The sequence below is a fragment of the Halichoerus grypus genome, chromosome 6 (genome assembly GCF_964656455.1).
Source record: "Halichoerus grypus chromosome 6, mHalGry1.hap1.1, whole genome shotgun sequence".
In the NCBI taxonomy this organism is placed as follows: Eukaryota; Metazoa; Chordata; class Mammalia; order Carnivora; family Phocidae; genus Halichoerus; species Halichoerus grypus.
This window is the reverse complement of record NC_135717.1, coordinates 89,745,897-89,765,613: the sequence shown is the minus strand read 5'-3', so window position 1 is coordinate 89,765,613 and position 19,717 is coordinate 89,745,897. Positions and strand designations below refer to the sequence as shown.

General features: G+C 40.5%; 1 protein-coding gene across 1 annotated transcript in view; it reads left to right on the top strand.

The window, feature by feature from the left end:
* Window positions 1–4,796: 4,796 nt before the first annotated feature.
* RERG (RAS like estrogen regulated growth inhibitor) overlaps window positions 4,797–19,717 on the top strand; it is a 126,804-nt gene continuing 111,883 nt past the window's right edge. Inside the window, exons 1-2 of the mRNA XM_036094702.2 lie at window positions 4,797–5,145; window positions 8,773–8,936. Of these exons, the coding sequence (XP_035950595.1) occupies window positions 8,876–8,936 (61 nt within the window). The 5' untranslated portion in view covers window positions 4,797–5,145; window positions 8,773–8,875. The remainder of the gene's footprint in view (window positions 5,146–8,772; window positions 8,937–19,717) is intronic.

The following is a 19,717-nucleotide window of genomic DNA, read 5'->3' as shown; positions in this document are numbered from 1 at the left end:
CATTATAAATGATAGTTCTAGAGGCTCTGGATTATGTTATCTTTCTTAACAGTGTTGCATTTTGTTTTGGCAGGCAGTACATTTACTGGTGGGTTAGCTTGTCCCTGTCAAGGCTTCATTTTCATCTCTGTTCAGGGGAGGGTCAGATTTGCCATTACTCTTAGATTATTGCCCTTATTCCTTTTTTTTTTTTTTTTTAAGATTTTATTTATTTATTTGACAGAGAGAGACAGAGGGAGAGAGGGAACACAAGCAGGGGGAGTGGGAGAGGGAGAAGCAGACCTCCCACTGAGCAGGGAGCCTGATGCGGGACTCGATCCCAGGACCCTGGGATCCTGACCTGAGCCGAAGGCAGACGCCCAACGACTGAGCCACCCAGGCGCCCCCATTGCCCTTATTCCTAAAGCTTGGTCCTGTAATCTTTCTGAGTCCTCAGTTGAAAGTCCAAGATGTTCAGAAAGTACTCTAAATTCTGGCTAGCCTTAACTTCAGTGTCTTCTGAGGATTTGGAGGTCTCTGAAATCCCCACCTAGGTTTCAGACTCCAGGCGGCTGCTCTTTTACTAGGTCTCCAAGAGACTCACCCAACAATGTGCAGCCCAGGAAATGGCCAAGGTCCCAGGGGCATTTCTGTACAAATATCTGGAGTTCTCTCTCTGTGGCTATCCTCTGTGGCACTTTAACCTTCTGAATCCAGCTGCATTAGTAGCCTTGAACTCCAATCTCACTGTTGTCTGGACTCCGATTTCATGGACCAGGGCCCTTCAAATGCCCCCAAGGAGAAAACTTGGATGACTGTGGGGCTAAACCCAAGTGCATTCCCCCTGTCAGGGATTGGTACTCAACTTTGGTTGTTTTCCAATGCCTTTAAACAGCTATTTTGTACATTTTGGTTAGCTTTTAGAGTTCTCAGTCAGAGGGAAAGTCTAGTTGTGGCCACAATGAGACTCGCCCTTGCCTAACATCCAGCTAAATAAACAATAACAATAATAAAATAACCCCTTAAGTAAAAAAAAATAATCACTAGCAGCAACAAAAGGAGGAGAGGGTTATGATTTCTCACAATAAAACTTCAAAATGAAACCTCTCAGGAAATAAAAGGTCTTGGTATAGACTGCCTCCTCTCTGGAAGCAGTATTGGTGAGTCATCGGATCCTGGGTGTTCTTTTTTCACTAAGAATGAACACCTCTAAATTTGGAGTGAAATGAACTAAGCAACTATCATTTCCTTTTCTGACAGGAGGAGGGGAGAGAGTGAGCAGTTGTCATTGAAATGGCTTAGGAGAGAGAGTTGGGGACTGTAAGAATGAAGAGGGCAAGCCATTTCAAACCTGAGGGAATCTTTTCTGTGGAATAATATCTGATTCTGACGGCCTGCACTAAATCTTGGTACGGGGTCTTTAATAAAACCTCAGAAGAAAAGCAGAGTGTGTAACCTTTAACAGAAACTGCACAGAAACTCAGATGACCTCTCCTCTTGGCTTTATGTTCTCATCTCAGGATGGTAGACCAAATGGAATGCTCAGCCCTCAAACCACTGCTCCATAGAGAAAACAAACAGGTCTCCGATAAGGTAGGTACAGAATTAGAATTCATTTATTATGTATCACAGACAGTATGATGTTTGATTTAAAAAATAAACATTATAATAACTACAAAAATATGTTACACAGGAAGAAAAAGAGGAAAAGATCATGTAAATCAAAGTAGGGTAATTACAAAATAAACTGGAAACAGGGAAAGGAAGAGATGGGTATTCTCAATTATATGATACAGCATCTATAAGACCTTCTTGAAAACATTAAGAAATGAAGGGATTAATCAACATAAAAAGTAATAGAAAAACTATGGTAAAACAATTAAGTAAATTTATCCCATTTAAATATAATACTAAGTTGAGACCACTCTGGGAATGAGGATTACAGAACAAAGGTAAATATTGTAAATCTTGACAATAAAAAAAAAAATACAGAAATAAAAATATAGAAAGAAGGCAGGGGAAGTGAGAGACATAATAGAACAGACAGCTAATTTCCTCCTTTTTATATTTATTTATTCATTTATTTTTAATTTCCTCCTTTTTAAATGATAATGATATTGACGAAAACAAATAAATGGTTAAATATAAACCATACCAATATATAAATAACCATATAAATAAGAATCGAAATGAATACATGGTTAAAGATAATGAATTCAGATCTCATTTTGTGTAGTAATTTTAACCTCAGAAGAAGGGATGCCTGGGTGGCTCAGTTGGTTAAGCGACTGCCTTCGGCTCAGGTCATGATCCTGGAGTCCGGGATCGAGTCCCACATTGAGCTCCCTGCTGAGCAGGGAGTCTGCTTCTCCCTCTGACCCTCCCCTCTCTCATGTGCGCTCTCTCTCTCTCTCATTCTCTCTCTCTCAAATAAATAAAATCTTAAAAAAAAAATAAAAAATTTAACCTCAGAAGAATCTCTAAGATAAAATAACTTATGAGGCTTTAATTTCTTTATCTTCTGCTTTATTAAGTGTATTTTTAAATTAAAAATAGCATTTATTTATTTGTTAAAATAGTACAATAGCACTTATCATAGCTGTAATGCCATTTCGATTCATCTCTGTTCTATTATGGTAACGATGACGGTCCTCTCATGGGAACAGTGGTTATTTCTGGATAGTGTGGTTTTGGGGGTGATTTTCTATTTCTTTGTATTTTTTCTACTACTTAATTAATCTAAATTGAGCATGATTAGCATCTGCACACACACACACAATTCCAGTTTTTACTGTGTTTTGGGGTTATACTGACAATCATTTACTAGTCAGATGTTTTAGCTTAAGCCTGAAGCCAAGCTAAGGGACTTAAGTATGAGAAGACCTCTGCCCAGGGGAGTTTCTGCCCAGCAAGCAAATATTGAGGAGCTGTAAGTACAAAGTGTCCTCTGTCTTTCTTACTGATCCATGAAGCAGGCATCATAATGGGGAGTGGCTTCATTTTGCTGCTTTTCAGACAAAGGAAACACTCCCATTGAATGTGGGATAACGTACTGAGATACAACACAATGGGTTCAGGCTCTAGTTAGCTACTTCATCTCTCTTGGTGTAGTACAGCCAGAACTGGAAACATGGATGCAAAATCTTCCCTAGTTGACAGAAGAGTGCTGGCCCATATCGACTAAGTGGGAAAATGGAGGGAAACAGTTTGCATAGACAAGATCCCAAAGAATTGCTTCAAAAAGGGCCTGACTCAGGGACTTTTCAATAACTCCAATTAGATAAGGGGGGCAAAGTGGACATTTCAACTTAAGTCTGTAGAAATAGATTATATATATATATATATTCAGGAATACGGAACTTGATAGGGGAAGAAGGTAACATGTTAGACCTGAACAGAAATGCCACAAAATTCCATATAATTAGATTTCTAATTATCTACCGAGACAATTCTTTTCACATCCCAAACTTCAAAGACTCCCTGTATGCCGAGATGATGAAATCTCTTTCTCAGCCTTCTTTCCCAAACTTCAGACCCGTCATATGTTCAACTTTTAACCCTATTCCATTCCAAATTCCGTATGGAAGAGAAATCAAACATATCTGGTCACAACTTGTTCTTCCTTTTCATTCACTCAACACCTTGTCTCTTGAATATTCCCTGTGGACCAGGAGCAATGGTAGAGGCTGGAAATCCAGAGATAACATACAATAGATCCCAACATTCAGGAAGTTCAGGTTTAATGGAGAAGACAGAAAGAAAAATGAGTATGATGCAAACATGATGACAGACAACAGGTTACAAGACCCAAAACTGGCTCATCTTATCCAGGTGTGGGTTGTGGGGAGGAAATAGGTTAGTGGTCAGGAAAGTCCTAGAGGATAAAACATTTGTGCTTTCTGAGAGAATTGGGAGGACAGCACCTAAGCAGGTAGGCAATTCCTACCTCTGTCATGGATCTAGCTTCTTCATTCAGTCTGGCCCATGACTCTGAGTGCACTGGCTTCCCAGGTCAGCACTGGTCCTGGAAACTGCCTCCACGGTTACATCTCTCCCATCAAGGACCCACTGCAGATTGTTCACTGAGTGCTAGGTCCCTGTCTGCTCTATACTGCAGTGGTTTTCTGGAGGCCATCCGTATCTTGGTAAGAACTCCCCGAATTTGAAGGAAAGATATAATAGCCTATGTGTTTCCTGCTCCGTTGATCCGAAGTGTCATAGTCTTTGGGAAATCATTCAACGTCTCTGAAACTCACGTCCTCATCTGTGAAAGGCTAATAATTATAATACTAGTGTTTACCCCAAGGGAGGGTGTAAATATCAAATGCGATGAGATATGAAAGCAGGTCTATCACAGCATCAATATTGATCATCTTGGTTAGGTTTGGAGGATAATGGAGTATGACTTCTATTCAAACACCACAAAGGCTGATCATGTAAGGAGAAGACGAGGTTTTGGAACTTTGTCAAATATAGAGCTATAAATTTCGATTGAATTCAGTATTTATATCTCTCCTAGCATCTCTCAGCTTCCAGTCGGGCCTGGATTTCATTCCAACCATTTACTAGCCTTGGACAAGTTATTTATCTTCTCTTTCAATTTCCTGTTGGGTAATTAAATGTACCTCAAGGGGATGTTGTGAGCATCATTGGAAGTAAGGAATGGAAAACACCACGGAGCGATGCTTTCACACGCAAAGTTTTAACCGAAGACAGAGCTCCTTCTGTGAGAACCTAGAGGCCGGGAACTGAGCAGGGGAAAGGGAAGGCAGCCCCGGGGCGCAGCACGCACAGAGCAGATGTGTCTCGCTCTCTGGGCAGGGAGGCGGCGTCGCGGGAGGAACCGGGCCCTGGCCCCAGTAGGGGGCGCCGACGGGCCGCACTGCAGCATCCTGGCGGCGGAGCGGCGGCCCCGGCCGGGCTGAGCTCGCGTCCTGCCGCAGTCTCTCGGCCGCTAGTCCGGGCGAACGCGAGCGCGGAGACCCCCGCGGGTCGGTCAGCACTGGCGGCTACCGCCGCGGCTCCCACGCGCAGTCGCCGCCCCGCGCCTCGGCAACGCAAGCCGCAGGCTGGGCTGCGCAGCGTGGGAGGGCTTCGCGGTCCCGGGGGACCGATTCCGAACTTGCAGGGGACCGCGGCTCTCCCGGGCCTGGAGAGTGTGAACAGGTGAGTGTCACGCACGTGCCCAGGTGGCTCTTTCGGGACGACTTCCTGCAGACCCTTAAGACCCCCCCCTGAACGCTTGGCCTTTGGGTCGGTTCTCCTGGTCACCGCGTCTTCCCAGGGCGGCTTCGGGGTTCGCTGAGAGGGAGATGTGAGCGCGGCGCCCAGAGCTTGACAGCGCCCTCCCTCCGAGCTGAGACTGGGAATGCCCTTTTGACTTAGGCTGCATTTCTCTCCAGGTTGAGAGCAAGTGACCTGCAGTCCACGTCGGGCCTGTTGATCATTCTAGGATACCTGTTGCTTTTGGAGCAAAGCTATTACCAGGGTTCTTGCACAATTAACCTCGTCACTGTGGGTGCTGCGTTGCAAGATGAGGGAGCGTTCCTGGTAGTGAGGAGAGGAGAACTTGATTTCAGAGCTAAGGAAGAGGCTCTCATTCCCAGGACCAGACTAGATGCTTTGCTTGCCTAAACAGCTGCACTTTATTTTGATGATAAATACAGAAGTTAGAAAAACTGTTACCTTATAAAGATGCTTGCTTCCCCCTCCCCCCAAAGAGGAAGTGGAAAGCAGGGATTTTGGTAATGAGTATAGTCTTGGGAATGATGAATGAAACCTTTCTTTCAAGAAACATAAAAAAAATAAAAATCAAGTTATTGGTGACCTAAATGTCACAGGTCTAACAGATGGTAAGCTCCTGGAAGGTAGCCACTTTTGTTTGTCTGCGCTTGGCATAATTGTGGAATGATTAATGAATGTATTAGTAATGACATAGGATTTGGAGGCCAGCTTCTTTTTTTCTTCTTTCTAAGCTTTCTTTTAGTTCCCTTATGTTTAGGGGGGGAATCACTATGCCTTAAATCTCTTAAATATCTAGGTGTGATTTTAGGGGGGATTCTAGGAGGGACAGAAACTCAGAAGTTTTTGTCCTAGTAAAGCACTGTCCACATAATAAGTAAATGGCAACTTCTAGACCCAGCCAGAATATTTCTGTACAATAACATTAAAACAAATGTTTTTAGGTCCATGTTATGGAAGGTCTTGGATTATAAATTACTTTGAACACCAGAAAAAGGTCACTTACTACAACAATTTACACATGTATCTTTGTTTTATATCTATGTCAAATGTAACTTTTCACATTTTTATGTGAAAAACAAACTGTTGAAAGATGCATGTCAGTTTGTGTCTTCCTTTAAGAGATTTTTCTACAATAAGCAGCTGTATCTTTATAAGTGAAAAAATTAACCTACACAATTTCTCTTTCTTATGTGAAATTCCTATACCTCTGAGGCTCATTTGGGAGTTCATGAAATATTTGACTTAACAAATGTTTTTTAAAAATCACATTTGATGGCCACTTTCAGGAACTATAAATAACATAGATAATTACTTAGTAGTTTTATGTGCATGGGAATGAACAATTTTGTACGAGATAACAAATTGTTGTTTATACAAGCTCCAGACCCTTGCCTGGTCTATGTTTCAAAGAAATGCTTGCCATTCTTACTCAGAATTTATGTAGTTATATATCTCAATATATTATGCTTTTGTGATGCTTCCGTAATGAAGCACGGAACTTTAAACATAGGGCCTTTCCTTAATGAATACATATAAAATGACAAATAAGGAAATTCTTTTATCTTGAGCCAAAAGTATGAGCCTGGACAAATTGCAGATGTTAAAGCTTCTGGTTTTCGTACTATTAATGATTACAGAGAAATTTTGTTGTTGTTGTTGTTATTGGGGGTGAGGTAAACAATAGTTAATGTCAATGTTGACCTTCTTTTTTTTAAAGATTTTATTTATTTATTTTGACAGAGAGAGACACACCGAGAGAGGGAACACAAGCAGGGGGAGTGGGAGAGGGAGAAGCAGGCTTCCTGCGGAACAGGGAGCCCAAAGCAGGGCTCGATCCCAGGACCCCGGGATCGTGACCTGAGCTGAAGGCAGATGCTTAATGACTGAGCCACCCAGGTGCCCCAATGTTGACCTTTTTATCCTTCAGAGGAAGCTCTGGCCCTTTGGAAATCAGCAAGTACAACATTCGTTAGGTACAAGTTGGTGGCTACAATGCATAATGAAGAAAACAATTGCATGTTCATGTCTTTGTAGAAATCCTTTTTCAGCAGGTTTTTTACTTTTTTTCTTTCTCTTGAGAAGCTCCTTTGAAAAGTTGTAGATGACAAAACGCTGGCGGGAGCACTTTACACGTTTAGATAACACATTTGTGTTGCAAAAATATCTTTGCCGACTGAAAAGGAAAAGGATGAAATGAATGAATCATGGATGTGATAAAGTTTAACAAGGATGAGAGTCAAGTTTTATATTTAGGTTTTAAAACACTGATTGCAGAAGTTCCGAACGAGGGAGTCTGCAGTTCCTGAGAGAGCTGTGAGTCTTGCTGTGAGTGGTTGTATAGGCACATTGCCAGCTAAAGAACAGAGACACTCTCGGTGAACTTCGTCAGGTCCTGTCTCAAGGAGTGAATGCAGTGGACGCCATGTTTTTAGTGGTTAAGTGGCAAGTGCCAACTCCATGTGGTGAAGAGAGAAGGCAAGAGTCAAAAACAAAACAAGACAAAACAAAACCATACAGCTCCTGAAGAACAAGGGAAAATGCCAGGTCTCATTTTCCTAGGAAGTAGTAGCGCAGGATGGGACGGAGGGTCCTAATAGCTGCTAGGCTACTTGAAGGCTTCTGAGTGAATGTGAACAAAAAGTTGACGTAATGTCCACTCACCAGCACTGACCTCAGATACGTTTCAGGTATCTGAAAGGGGCCAATCAGACACAAGATGGTTGTCTGATCTTAACGAAGGATTCTTGCCATGGCTGGAGGATTCCTTTGGTTCACCCCAAGGCTCTTTCCAACTTTACATATTCATGGTACTAAGAACCTAGGTATCATTCCTAAAGCACACACCTATATCAAATGTCCTTACATCGTATGTAATGTCATTTCCTAAGGGTTAGGGCAGTGTTAAGTGTTAAGCTTGCTGGTAGAAAAGGAATCAGAAGTTGAGGCATGGCATTTATCTTTTGTGTACCAGGGACATTGTGCCCAGAAAAATATAAAAATATAAACTAGATATTATATATCAACTCCTGGGACACGTATGCTTGTCACGTGACTCAATCATTTGATCTAGTATGAACTGAGCTAAATTTAACCTTGAAGTGCAAATCCAATCATTACAGTAGGATGGATTAAGATGAATGTATATTATTCAGATCTCAGGAAAATAAAGACTTCCAAATGTGACTCTCCCCATCATGTGTGTTGTGTGTTGGTTATTTATAGACATGTGGTAAATACATGTATTCACATACTTCAAGTATTTGTTATCAGTTAGTGACCCAAAAACAATGCCTTCATAAAAAACATCTCACATAATGCTATTGGGTATGAAAATACGTATGTTTTAGGACCAAAGAGATCTAAGTTCAGGTCATGGATCTATCACTTATTAGTTGACTAGTTTGCAGTAAACGACTATAACCCTTTCACAGGATTGCAATGGAGGAAGATGCTGATAAAGTGAATGGTGGCTGGCAGGTAGAAGGTGCTTAATAAACTCTAATTTCTTTCTCCAGTCACTTATGAATTCCCAAATGTCTTTTGTTCAAGGATTGCAGATTTACAATGATATGGTGAATCCAAAGGCTGGAACCAAAAAGATTTTCTCAGCTCTTCAGTGTGCACGACAGTGAATTATCTACCAACACCCAGCATGGCTAAAAGTGCAGAGGTCAAACTGGCGATATTTGGGAGAGCAGGTGTGGGCAAGTCAGGTAAGTTTTTTGTTGTAGTTGTTGTAGTGTGTGTATTTGTGTGTATTTGTGTGTATTTGTGTGTGTGTGTGTGTATGTGTATGTCTTTCATACTGCCTCCTGGGATTAGACAGAAGGGTGGTTGGCATTTCTCATAGTCTCGTGTGTTGCTCTTTTAGATGAAGTCTTTTTCTCTTTATCTAGAACTTTCCTTTTGCATAACCAGTTTTATGTACTTTGTTGCTTATTGTCAGCTCCTGACAGTACCCAAGGCAATGGATATATCATAGGCTTTGGTATTCTGAGGAAGGGTACGAAACAAACCTCCAAAGAAATCAGATTGTGGAAATGAAAAATATATATATATTTTTTCTCTTGTTCCTCTTTACAAGATCCCAGGGGGCCAGTTTTATATCTCCTTCATCTTGACGTTTGCAGCAGCCAGCCCAGTGTCAAGCATATGATGGGTGCTTAAAAAAATGCCCATTGAATGATTATATTCTTTCAAGATACAGAATTGCATTATTACCCAACACTTCCAAAACTGGGGGGGGGGGGGAATGTAGAATGCATGAGCTCAAGCAAGACAGCTATTGCTAGTGCCTCTCGAGTGAATTTAAATGATCGTATTGTGGCTTATACTAGTAATTCAGACTTTTTTCTCATTCCTCACCCAAGAAAAGTTGTGCAGACCTTTAAGATTAAGGGGGAAATGGTGGATGTGAAAATGTATCTAATCGAATTTTGAAAAATGTATCTCAGACTTTACAACTAAAGAATAATGCTGAAGTAGATGTTGCTAAATTCTAAGGGCAACATGGCTTTTTCAGACCATGTTGTCTCGATTTCTTCCTGGAGGAAAGAACCATAATTGACTTTGCACGCAGAGCTCTTGGTTCTCAGGAAAGGACTCAAACAGATATCTAGTAGGAGCCTGTTTGTAGAGGGAAACCCATTTGGGTCGTCCAACATAACAGGTAATCCACATAATCTTAAATAAACACACATGAATAGCTTTTAATTCTGTGACCAACCGCTCTTTCCTAACTGGCTCTCTGGTTTAAGTTCAGCAGTACATCTTCCCTATTCTAAGCCTCTCTCTCTCTCTTTTTCTTTTTGTTTTCTAAGAGTGCTCTTTTCTGCCATCACCCTTCCTTCTTACCACTCACTCTTGCCTCTGGCAGAAACCAAGCAAAGAAAATAGATAGTTGGCAAGGCTTAAAAACTGCCAGCCTTCACAAGATTGAAGATAGTTGGACTCCTCCCCATCAATCTCCTCAGTGTTTCCCGATGGCATGAGAACCTAATTTCCATAGCTGGTGGAAGGATCTGGAGAATGAGGAAGCTTGTTCCAGTGAGAGGAGGATGAAAGGAAGGGAATGTGTGAGAGACTGTGCTCCCAACAATAGCTTGTGTAACTCCTTCGTGAGTGGAGGGTCTAGGCCTGGGGCTCCCTGTTCATTCATTCAAACCTTAGCCTAGGCAGTCAAAGAAGGGAGTTTTTAGAACTTTGATCATTTAGCAAAATAAACTCCACATGGTTGGAAAAGTTAAGCATAAAAATTAAAATTTGGTTGGGAGAACTCCTGGTTGTATTACGGCGGTCCCTTCGCCATCTGTACTGTCTCAGAGCAAGCTCTGTCCATCCTCTTTTCAGGGTTCATCTATCAGCCTGAGCTCTACCCGTTTCTTTCGTCTTCCCTTAAGTTGTTTCAGTGACTACTTCAGTTACTCCTCTCATTCTCTACCAACCGTTTTCCCTTAAGCATTTCTTCTACCATACCATCTTTTTCTTTTTTCCAAGCTTATGGAATGTGGGCTCTGCCCTTATTGTCTTAACTGTTTTTTACCTCTCATTCATTGCTCAGCACATGGCAATCTTCCAGTGCAATCATGACCTTGAAACTGCTTTTGCTCAGATCACCACTGATCAATAACCAACAAATCTAATGAATATTTCCTAGTTCTGATCGTCTTAGGACTCTTTTCACCATTCAACACAACCACTTATTCTTTCCTAAAATTCCTTCCCTCCCAGGCTCCCATGACCTCACACTTCTTGGCTTTCTTGCTACCTCTCCATTGCTCTTCATCAGCCCACCTCTCAAAACCCAGGGCTCCCAGGGTCCTACATACCCACCTCGTGTCTTCTCACTCCATACATGCTCTCCTGGGGCAATTCTTCACGCCCAGAGCTGAAGATACCCTTGCACACGCAATCTAAATTGTGCTGATCTTAGTTTTATTTTATGTAAAATGCAGAAGTTGGACTTGTTCACTAAGGTCCTTTCTAACTGTAAAGTCCCATTATTCTTAATGCATGTTCTTTGGACTGGTTTCTCTATCCACCTCATATACATTCTACCATTTGTACTTATTTTCGTGTAGGTGAAAATGACAACGATAGACTACATTAAACAATTGCCTGTTTGTCTGTCATCGATACACAGTGTTTCCTTATTTCAACATTAGACTGTCTCCCTGAGACCTGGTAACCACGCCTCACATTTAAAGGTAGTACCGGTTTGACTGTTGCATGGGAGACGGTTCTGAGACCTTTTCTCATAGTTTAGTGAAAACACGCACAGAGTACTTTGTATCCATCAACTTTGAAACGTGACTGTAGCAATGTTGAACTCATGTTTATTCTAATTCCTTATTAATATGCATATATGCTATCTCTGCCTAGTTATTAGACCACATGCTCACTTTTCTATCCTATAGTCTCTATCAATCTTGTAAGTATCTTTTTTTTTTTTTTAAGTCTGTAAGAAGTTATACCTGCTAGAATGTCACTGCAGCTCCTCGTTTTTTCACATGCCTCCCCACAGATGGTCATGATCTTCCCATGGGCTCAACAATCTGTTTCTCTCCAGACACCCAGCAGGAGAAGAATTTCTGGGGGAGGCAGCTTGAGATCTGGGAAAGGTAGAAACGGAGGGTCTCTGATTGTACTGTTTCAGAGGCCTCTAGTCTCACCCGTACCATCTACTTTTCCCCACACTCACTACCAAATTAGAACTGGGGATAAGCAAGACCATGTTGTCCATTTGCTAATAGAGAGCAGTGTAGCCTGGAGTTGAGAGCAGGAGGTCTGAGGTCTCACTGTTAGGTTTGACTTCCTATTCTACGCTTTATTAGCGGCCTGAACATGGCAACTTTGGCAAGTTATTTAACTTCTCAAGTCCCTCAACTATAAAAAAGATATAGGGGCACATGGGTGGCTCAGTCGGTTAAACCTCTGACTCTTGATTCTGGCTCAGGTCATGATCTCAGGATTGTGGGATCGAGCCCCCATCAATCTCCACGCTCATCGCAGAGTCTGCTTTTTCCTCTCCCTCTGCTTCTCCCCCTACTCGCGTGTGCACACTCTCTCTAAAATAAATAAATAAATAAATAAATAAATAAATAAATAAATAAATAAAATCTTTTAAAAAAAGGATATAATAGTGCCTATCTCAAAGAGTCATTGTTAGGATTGAGTGAGCTATTAGATGCAAATCTTTTAGAACAGCACCTGGCACGTAGTAAGTGCTCCAGCATTAGCTTATAATGTTATAGCTTTTTGAGGTATGCTCATTTTAATTTGTAAGTTTTCTAGTGAAAACATACAATGAAAGATAGATTTACATTCAAGTGGGTATTTGGGTTTTCATTAAAATCAGAAAGTTTATGAGATAAAAATTCTATATTGTTACTCTGCATGCCCTAAACAGATACACATGCACACACACCTTTCTCTGTCTTTCTTTGAATCCAAAGTCTGGCTGATGTCAATTTTAGTTTGACTACTCGTGATCATAACAATATTTCTTGCAGCTCATATCTTGGAAAAACGGCTAGAAATACATTTGTGTCATCAATAAATTATCACCCTTAAATTTGAAAGTGCTTCTGGTATGTGGTAAACAGCTTCTTGAGCCCAGGTAATAGACAAGCCCTCTATGTTTAAAACAGAATTTAACAGTAACCAGAACTTTTTGGTTGACAGGTTGACCATGGAAGTGTTAGCACAGGCAGAATTTAATAGTGTGTGACTTATAAAGGAGCACTGAAGAACATGTGATGTGCATGTGTGTGCATGTATGTATGTATCAGTATTTACATGGTCTTTTGTGATGGGAGGATTCTTTCCCTTTCTGCCTAATGTTACCTTGCAGTTCTATCTTCAGGGGAGCTTGGTTGCTGGCTCAGCGTGGTGAGCGCTGTGGGGGATGCTGCGGAGTCCTGTGTCCCAGCCTGTGTCCCAGCCTGTCCCATCTTCTCTTGCCCCAGCAGGGTAAACATTTCCCTTACTGGCTGGGAAGGGTAGAGCACTAATAACATGACACGCGGGACGTAGATTTCCTTACGTGTGTGCGTCAGCCTGTAATTTGACAGGCTCCAAGTGATTAAAGCTGTACCACCTGCAATAAAACCTAGAATGCACACCCTATTTATTTAAATGCTTCCTGGCTTCATATTATTCAAATTTGTAGTAAGTGTGGGAGGAGCTGAGAGAGAAACCACTGCAATTTTAAATTTAGTTTCGTAGTTGACATTCTCGGTTTAGAATTGAAATATTGTGTGCCATAGCTAAATATATTTCTTGAAAAGGCTAGTCTCAAAGTTAATTGAGTATTGCTGTCTTCTAATTCAGAAGCCAGTTGGTGCGCTCATCCGTGAAGCTATAAATTGGGGGCTAAACACAAACGAACTTGTGATATATTTTTCCTGGGCACAAAGAGAAGTGATTTATTTTTCCCTTCTTTTCCTTGTTTCCTTGTTCTTGTTTGTTTTTCTCCCTCTTTCTCTCTCTCTCAATTATAAAAAAGTTTTGAAAAGCTTTTTTAATTTTATTTTTTAGTGTGACAGGGACAATTCTGATTTTAAATATGACTTTTCCAGTAAGTACCAAATACTGCTTTAATGTATATGCATGTTATATGGCTGGGTTATGTTCATGAGATTTCACATACATGAAATGAAAACAGCAGTATCCATAGCTCCTTGGGTAGGTCAGTTTCCTTATGCTATAAACCAACCTTTGTATTTTATTGTATTTTAAAAATTTAGTTATTTATTTATTTGAGAGAGGGAGAGTGTGCATGGGGGAAGGGGAAGAGGGAGAGGGAGAGAATCTCAAGCAGACTCCCCACTGACTGCGGAGCCTGATGCCGAGCTCGATCCCTCGACCCTGAGATCATGACCTGAGCCGAAACCAAGAGTCGGTCGCTCAACCGAATGAGCCACCCATGTGCCCCCCCAACCTTTGTATTCTAGAACTTTTTCTCTATATGTAGCTATATGCCAGTTCGTTCCCTTCATAGAGACTTAATGGTGTAGTATGATGCTTCTTGAACATTGTTTTCAAGGGACTTCTAAAAGAAGAAAAGAAAGATCTGGGTGATTTGGAGTATGTAAGCATCTCATTATGATCATGTAATTATTCTGCATGCTTTATCAATTACATAAAATATATGCAAAATTTAATATTGCTCTATAATATATCTATGTTTGTTTGAATATAAAAATGATACCCCCAGCCAGATAGTGACTAAAATGGACTCATTGGGAAGATATAGCAAGTTGATCTGTGACCTCAGTAACATGTAGGATCCAGGTCCAGTTTGAAAACCACAAGTATAGGAAATGGCCTCAGCTGTGCGTGTCACATGAATGTGAGTGAGCACTGACAACAGTCCTGCACCACACTTTTTACCTACTTACATTCTCAATCAGCTCTTCAAGTTCTTGGTCATTCTTGTTTTAAAATTATATAACCTGAATGGTAAATTTTCTTTAAAAATTTGTCTGGGTAAGAAGAGGGACAGATTGTGTTTCAGGTGGGTGCAGAACTTTCACAGCTCCTGGACACAAGTGTGTGATGTGTGAAGTGTGTGTATGTGTGTGTTTGTGTGTGTGTGTGTGTGTGTGTGTGCATTTCCTAGGTGGTTGTTGAATTTGAAGGATTACCAGAAATGAGGCCCATTGGTTCCTTGTATGGTGAGAGGAATAATTGTTTTTTAAAGGACTGGGCCAACGGGAGGAAGTTGGCATCGAGACAAGTTTGGATGCGGCTAGAAAACTAGCTGTTTTCCTGTCATAAAATGTAATGATATGGTTACTTGTGGCTTTCAAGCTTGTATACTTTCTTTTACCTGCAAAGATAGAAAAGCAAAAAAGAGACAAACAGCCTGTATGAGCTGATTTTCTTTTGTTTCTTCCACCCCAAGAGGAACAAAAGGGTATTTTTCAAAATGCAGGTTTTTACCTATGGATATGTGGAAAAGCCCTACCTCGGTGCAAGCTATAAGTCACACTGACTTTTATTGTAGGCCCAGGAAGAAAAGCAAAGATGGGGAATGGTGAGGGCTCAGAAAAAGGAAAGAAAAAGAAAAAATGAAAAGGAAAGGAATAATTAAAATCAAAGTCAGTTGTTAATTGGTGGGTAGTTAAACATTTTGTAGGTTGGCAATGACCAATTCTTAGACTTTTCTTAAGGAAAATACAGTTAGGGAGGAAACAATACTAGAAAACGAGACAAAAGAAAATAAAACAAAATCAAAACCTGTTTTTCAAAGCCAAAAGGACATATCTCTGTCCCTGCTTCTTTCTATTGGAATATATTATTAAAATGGGAGTGTCTTTTATTTTTAACTTATGGCTAATTTATTCATTGAAATAGTTTCCTATAGTTAATTGTCAGTCGTCACTTGGTTCCATTTTGATCTCAACTTTTTTTCTTGGCAACTGATAAGGACTAACTTTAAGGAAAGGGAGTGAAGAAAATTGTAAATCATCCATGTAATTTCCCTTTTTATTCCTGGTATTTCTCCAGCTTATGGGTTTGGGGAAATCAGCCAAATTTTCAAAGTGGTACTGTCCTTGAAGCCAAAATTCCAGGGCAAACGCATCTCTGTTGCTACAGCTGCCTTTGAAAATTGATGTGGTTTCAGAAAAAGAGCCATAATTTCTTCCATCCCATCAAAAATGCAAGCAGTTACGTTATAAAGGCAATGCAGTCTGAAAAGGTAATTTCAGCATGGAGTTAGCAAATATGTAAAGTTCCTATATGTACCTATGAGAGAGAAGAGAGGTCGTTACATAGATCACCCAGCTTCTTGGGGCACCGCCAAGTCTAGAATCCTAGTTTATGACTCTTGCAAGTTTGCTACTACATGTTTTCATTTTGTATCACCCCATCCGTTTCCACATTCTTTTGAACACTTTCTCTTAGGAAATGAGGTGATCATTAGGATTTTAGGATATGAACCTTATAAAACCTGATGAGTTTTGTTTTTATAAGAAATTTCCAGTAATCAATCAATAACCAATGCATAGCAAAGGCCCCTGGGACTCCTGGGTTTGTGGCCTATCAATACAGTTAGCTGTGAGATTCTCGGCAACCTGTATATGTAAGAAAGTTCCCCTGTTATGTAGTATTTCATTTCTTACAGCGTTGGATCAAATGTAAGAAAACTGATGAATCATCCTCTGCTAAAGATTAAATTTCTCATTGTTCTGTGTTTTTTTTTAAAGATTTATTTACTTATTTGAGAGAGAGAGAGAGAGAGAGCACATGAGTGGGAGGGGAAGAGGGAGAGAATCTCCAGCAGACTCCCTGCTGAGTGTGGAGCCGGACATGAGGCTTGATCTCATGACCCTGAGATCATGACTTCACAACCCTGAGATCATGACCTGAGCTGAAACCAAGTCGGACGCTTAACTGACTGTGCCATCCAGGTGCCCCAAATTTCTCATTGTTATCAAAAGAACGTTTTATACTATGTCCTATCAATATAATCTAATTTTTTTAAAAGCACTCAACTGTACTAATGAAAGGATTGGAGTTAAAACTTTAGTTTCATCCCGTTCATCTCTTTTTTTATTCATCTGTCTAATGACATACACATTTGCTGGCTTGCTTGCTTCTTATTTATTTATTTATATAGCAATACAGTTAGGATAGGCTTTGAAGGTACTTTGAACAATTACAAGTGTGATATGAATTTGGTCTTCCTACTGTGATGCTCTTGTCATCAAAGTCCACGTAGTTCTTCCTGTATGTTTCTTAACATTTCTGTTTGGACAAGCAGTATGGTGAGTTCGCTAGCTGTCCGTTGCGGGAGGCCAGAGGAACAAGCTCAGTCCAGCAGTTGGCTGTTAGTCTTCGTCCACCGAGGACATAGCATTACAGACTATTCAGAGGTAGGCAGTTTCTATGCCTTAGGGTTGGCCCTTTCAAATATGTGAAATGAATAAACATTGAGTTGGGGTTTTTTTTAGGATCAGTGTGTAAGTGTGGTCAGGACGGGGGGAGAGTTTAGGAAAATAATTCAGACTTATGCTTTATTGGAGAAGGAAGCATGTCATGTTGTAGAATTTTTTTGATGATCAAATCTTATCCTTATTAAAAAATTCAAGTTTAAGACATGAAAATATTTTTGATAGAAAGGTCTCTCAAATGATACATAAATATATGTATCTATATATTTCCCTATGATCTTAAAATCTATTTTTACTCTTTCATTCAGTTATTCATTCAACAAGTATCTGTTAAGCATCACCTTTGTGTTCTAGAGTAGTTGCACGTGGTACGGGATTCATGTACGTTCCAAAAAGGGAGAATAGTAGATATTTCTACTCATCATTATGTCCCCAGACTCTCACACAGTATTTCATGCAGACTGGATTGTCAATAAAATGAATAAATTGAGTTAGACTCAGTGTGGTCTATACATGCTTTATAATTTTATTAAAAGGTGTATATTCTAATGGTCTCCTCATTATAACTAAAGTAGTTTCCTTGCCTGCACTTGAATATCTCCAGTGATAGGAACTCAGCATGACTGGATGTAGACCGTTCTATCCTTGGACTCTCAGTCAGTGTTCCAGAGAAACAGAACCAATAGGACAAGGACACACACACACGCATGCACGCACGCACGCACGCAGTTTATTTATCTGTTTGTTTATTTATGCTGGCAAGCCTGAAATCTGTACGGCAAGCTGGCAGGCCAGAAACTCAGGCAGGAGTTAATGTTGCAATCTTGTGGCAGAATTTCTTTCACTCTGGAAACCTCAGCTTTTGAACAAAAGGCCTTCCAGTAATTGGATGAGGCTCACCCACATTATTAAAGCTAATCTCCCTTACTTAAGGTCAACTGACTGTAGATGTTAACCACATCTACAAAATACCTTCACGGTCACTCTTACGGTAATGTTTGATTAAATAACTGGACACCACCAGGTCAGCCCAGCTAAACTGGCCCATAAAACTATCACAACAGCTCTTCCTGTCTGTTACTTTACCTTTGGAACCAAAAGTGGTTCATTAGCTTCTACTTGTTGACTTTAAGCTTACCCTCGGAGTTACACGGGACATTTTAAATGCCTCTTCCTATGACAGCCTTTAACACATTTGAAGACAGCTAGCATGCTTGGCCCCATGCTGAGTTTTCTCTTCCACAGTCTAGTTATTCATAGTTACTTCATTCGCCCTACAGAGAGTGTGGTTTCTTGTCATAGCACCATCCTGGCTGTTTTACTGGATCTGAGCACTCCATGAAGTGGGGGGCCTGGAAGTGAATGCAGACATTTCAGAAGTGGGAACCCCAGACCAGATCAGAGCATAACTGTGAATCTGTGAACATACCCTGCTTTTGCTAAGACGTCCTGAGGTCATTGTTGCTTTATGGGTAACAGTGGATGCAATGTTGGCTCATGGAGAGACTGCAAATGAAGTTGTTTTTTTTCGTTGTTTTTTTGTTTTGTTTTGTTTTTCTAATATATGCTGTTGCTATGTCAAATCTTCCCAAATCTAGAGTTTGTATATGTTTACTCCAGGTGTAGAAGTTTATTTTCATCCTCTTAAATACTGTTTTGTTAGATTTCATCTATTCCTCTGGCCTATCCGGAGACTTTTGGATCTAGTATATGTATCATCTTTCTCTATTTTCTGTCTTCTAGAAATATGTTGGTTTTGGAACATTATGGGCCCTTGACGCTCTCATTCAATCATAGAATTTTTCACTTTGGTATTATTTAGCTCATTGAAATGATTAAGAATCTCAGTGAATTTTTGGGAAATTTACAGCCCATAAAGAAAAACAAAGGTCTTTGGCTCTAAGTGTGGGGACATTACCAGCATATCACATTACTTCTATGTTCATTAAATCCATTCTATTTAGATTTGCCTTAGAAAGGGTGATCTGGGAAGACACCTTACAGTTATAATCCCTTGTTTAATATTTTATTTAGCATTTCTTGTTTCTGTCTGACATTCTTATCTTAGGATTCAAGGTACATCGCTGTATAAAGTGCAAGACCATGATCAGCTTTTATTGGTCCAAGTATCTATTCTCTACAGAGAGTCGTTTTTCAGGGGTGCCTGGGTGACTCAGTCGGTTAAGCATCCAACTGTTGATTTCAGCTCAGGTCATGATCTCAGGGTCTTGAGATCGAGCCCCACATGGGCTCCATGCTTAGTGGGGAGTCTGCTTGAGATTCTCTCCCTCACCCTCTCCCTTTGCCAAACTCGAGCGTGCGCACACACTTTCTCTCTTTCAAATAAATAAATAAATCTTAAAAAAAAAGTCTCTTTTCAGACACTCATCCAGGATTTGTATGTACACATCTATACTAAAATGGCTGAATTTATGTGATTCAGAACTGCTGCTGCAAATCCCAGCTGAGCTTGGGAAGAGATTTTCTTCGTTGGGTTCTACCAGTAGCTAGCACACTTTAGCCTACCTCAGAATCACATGGAGGGCTTGTTCAAGTACAGGTTTCAGGACCCCATCCCCAGAGGCTCCGGTTCA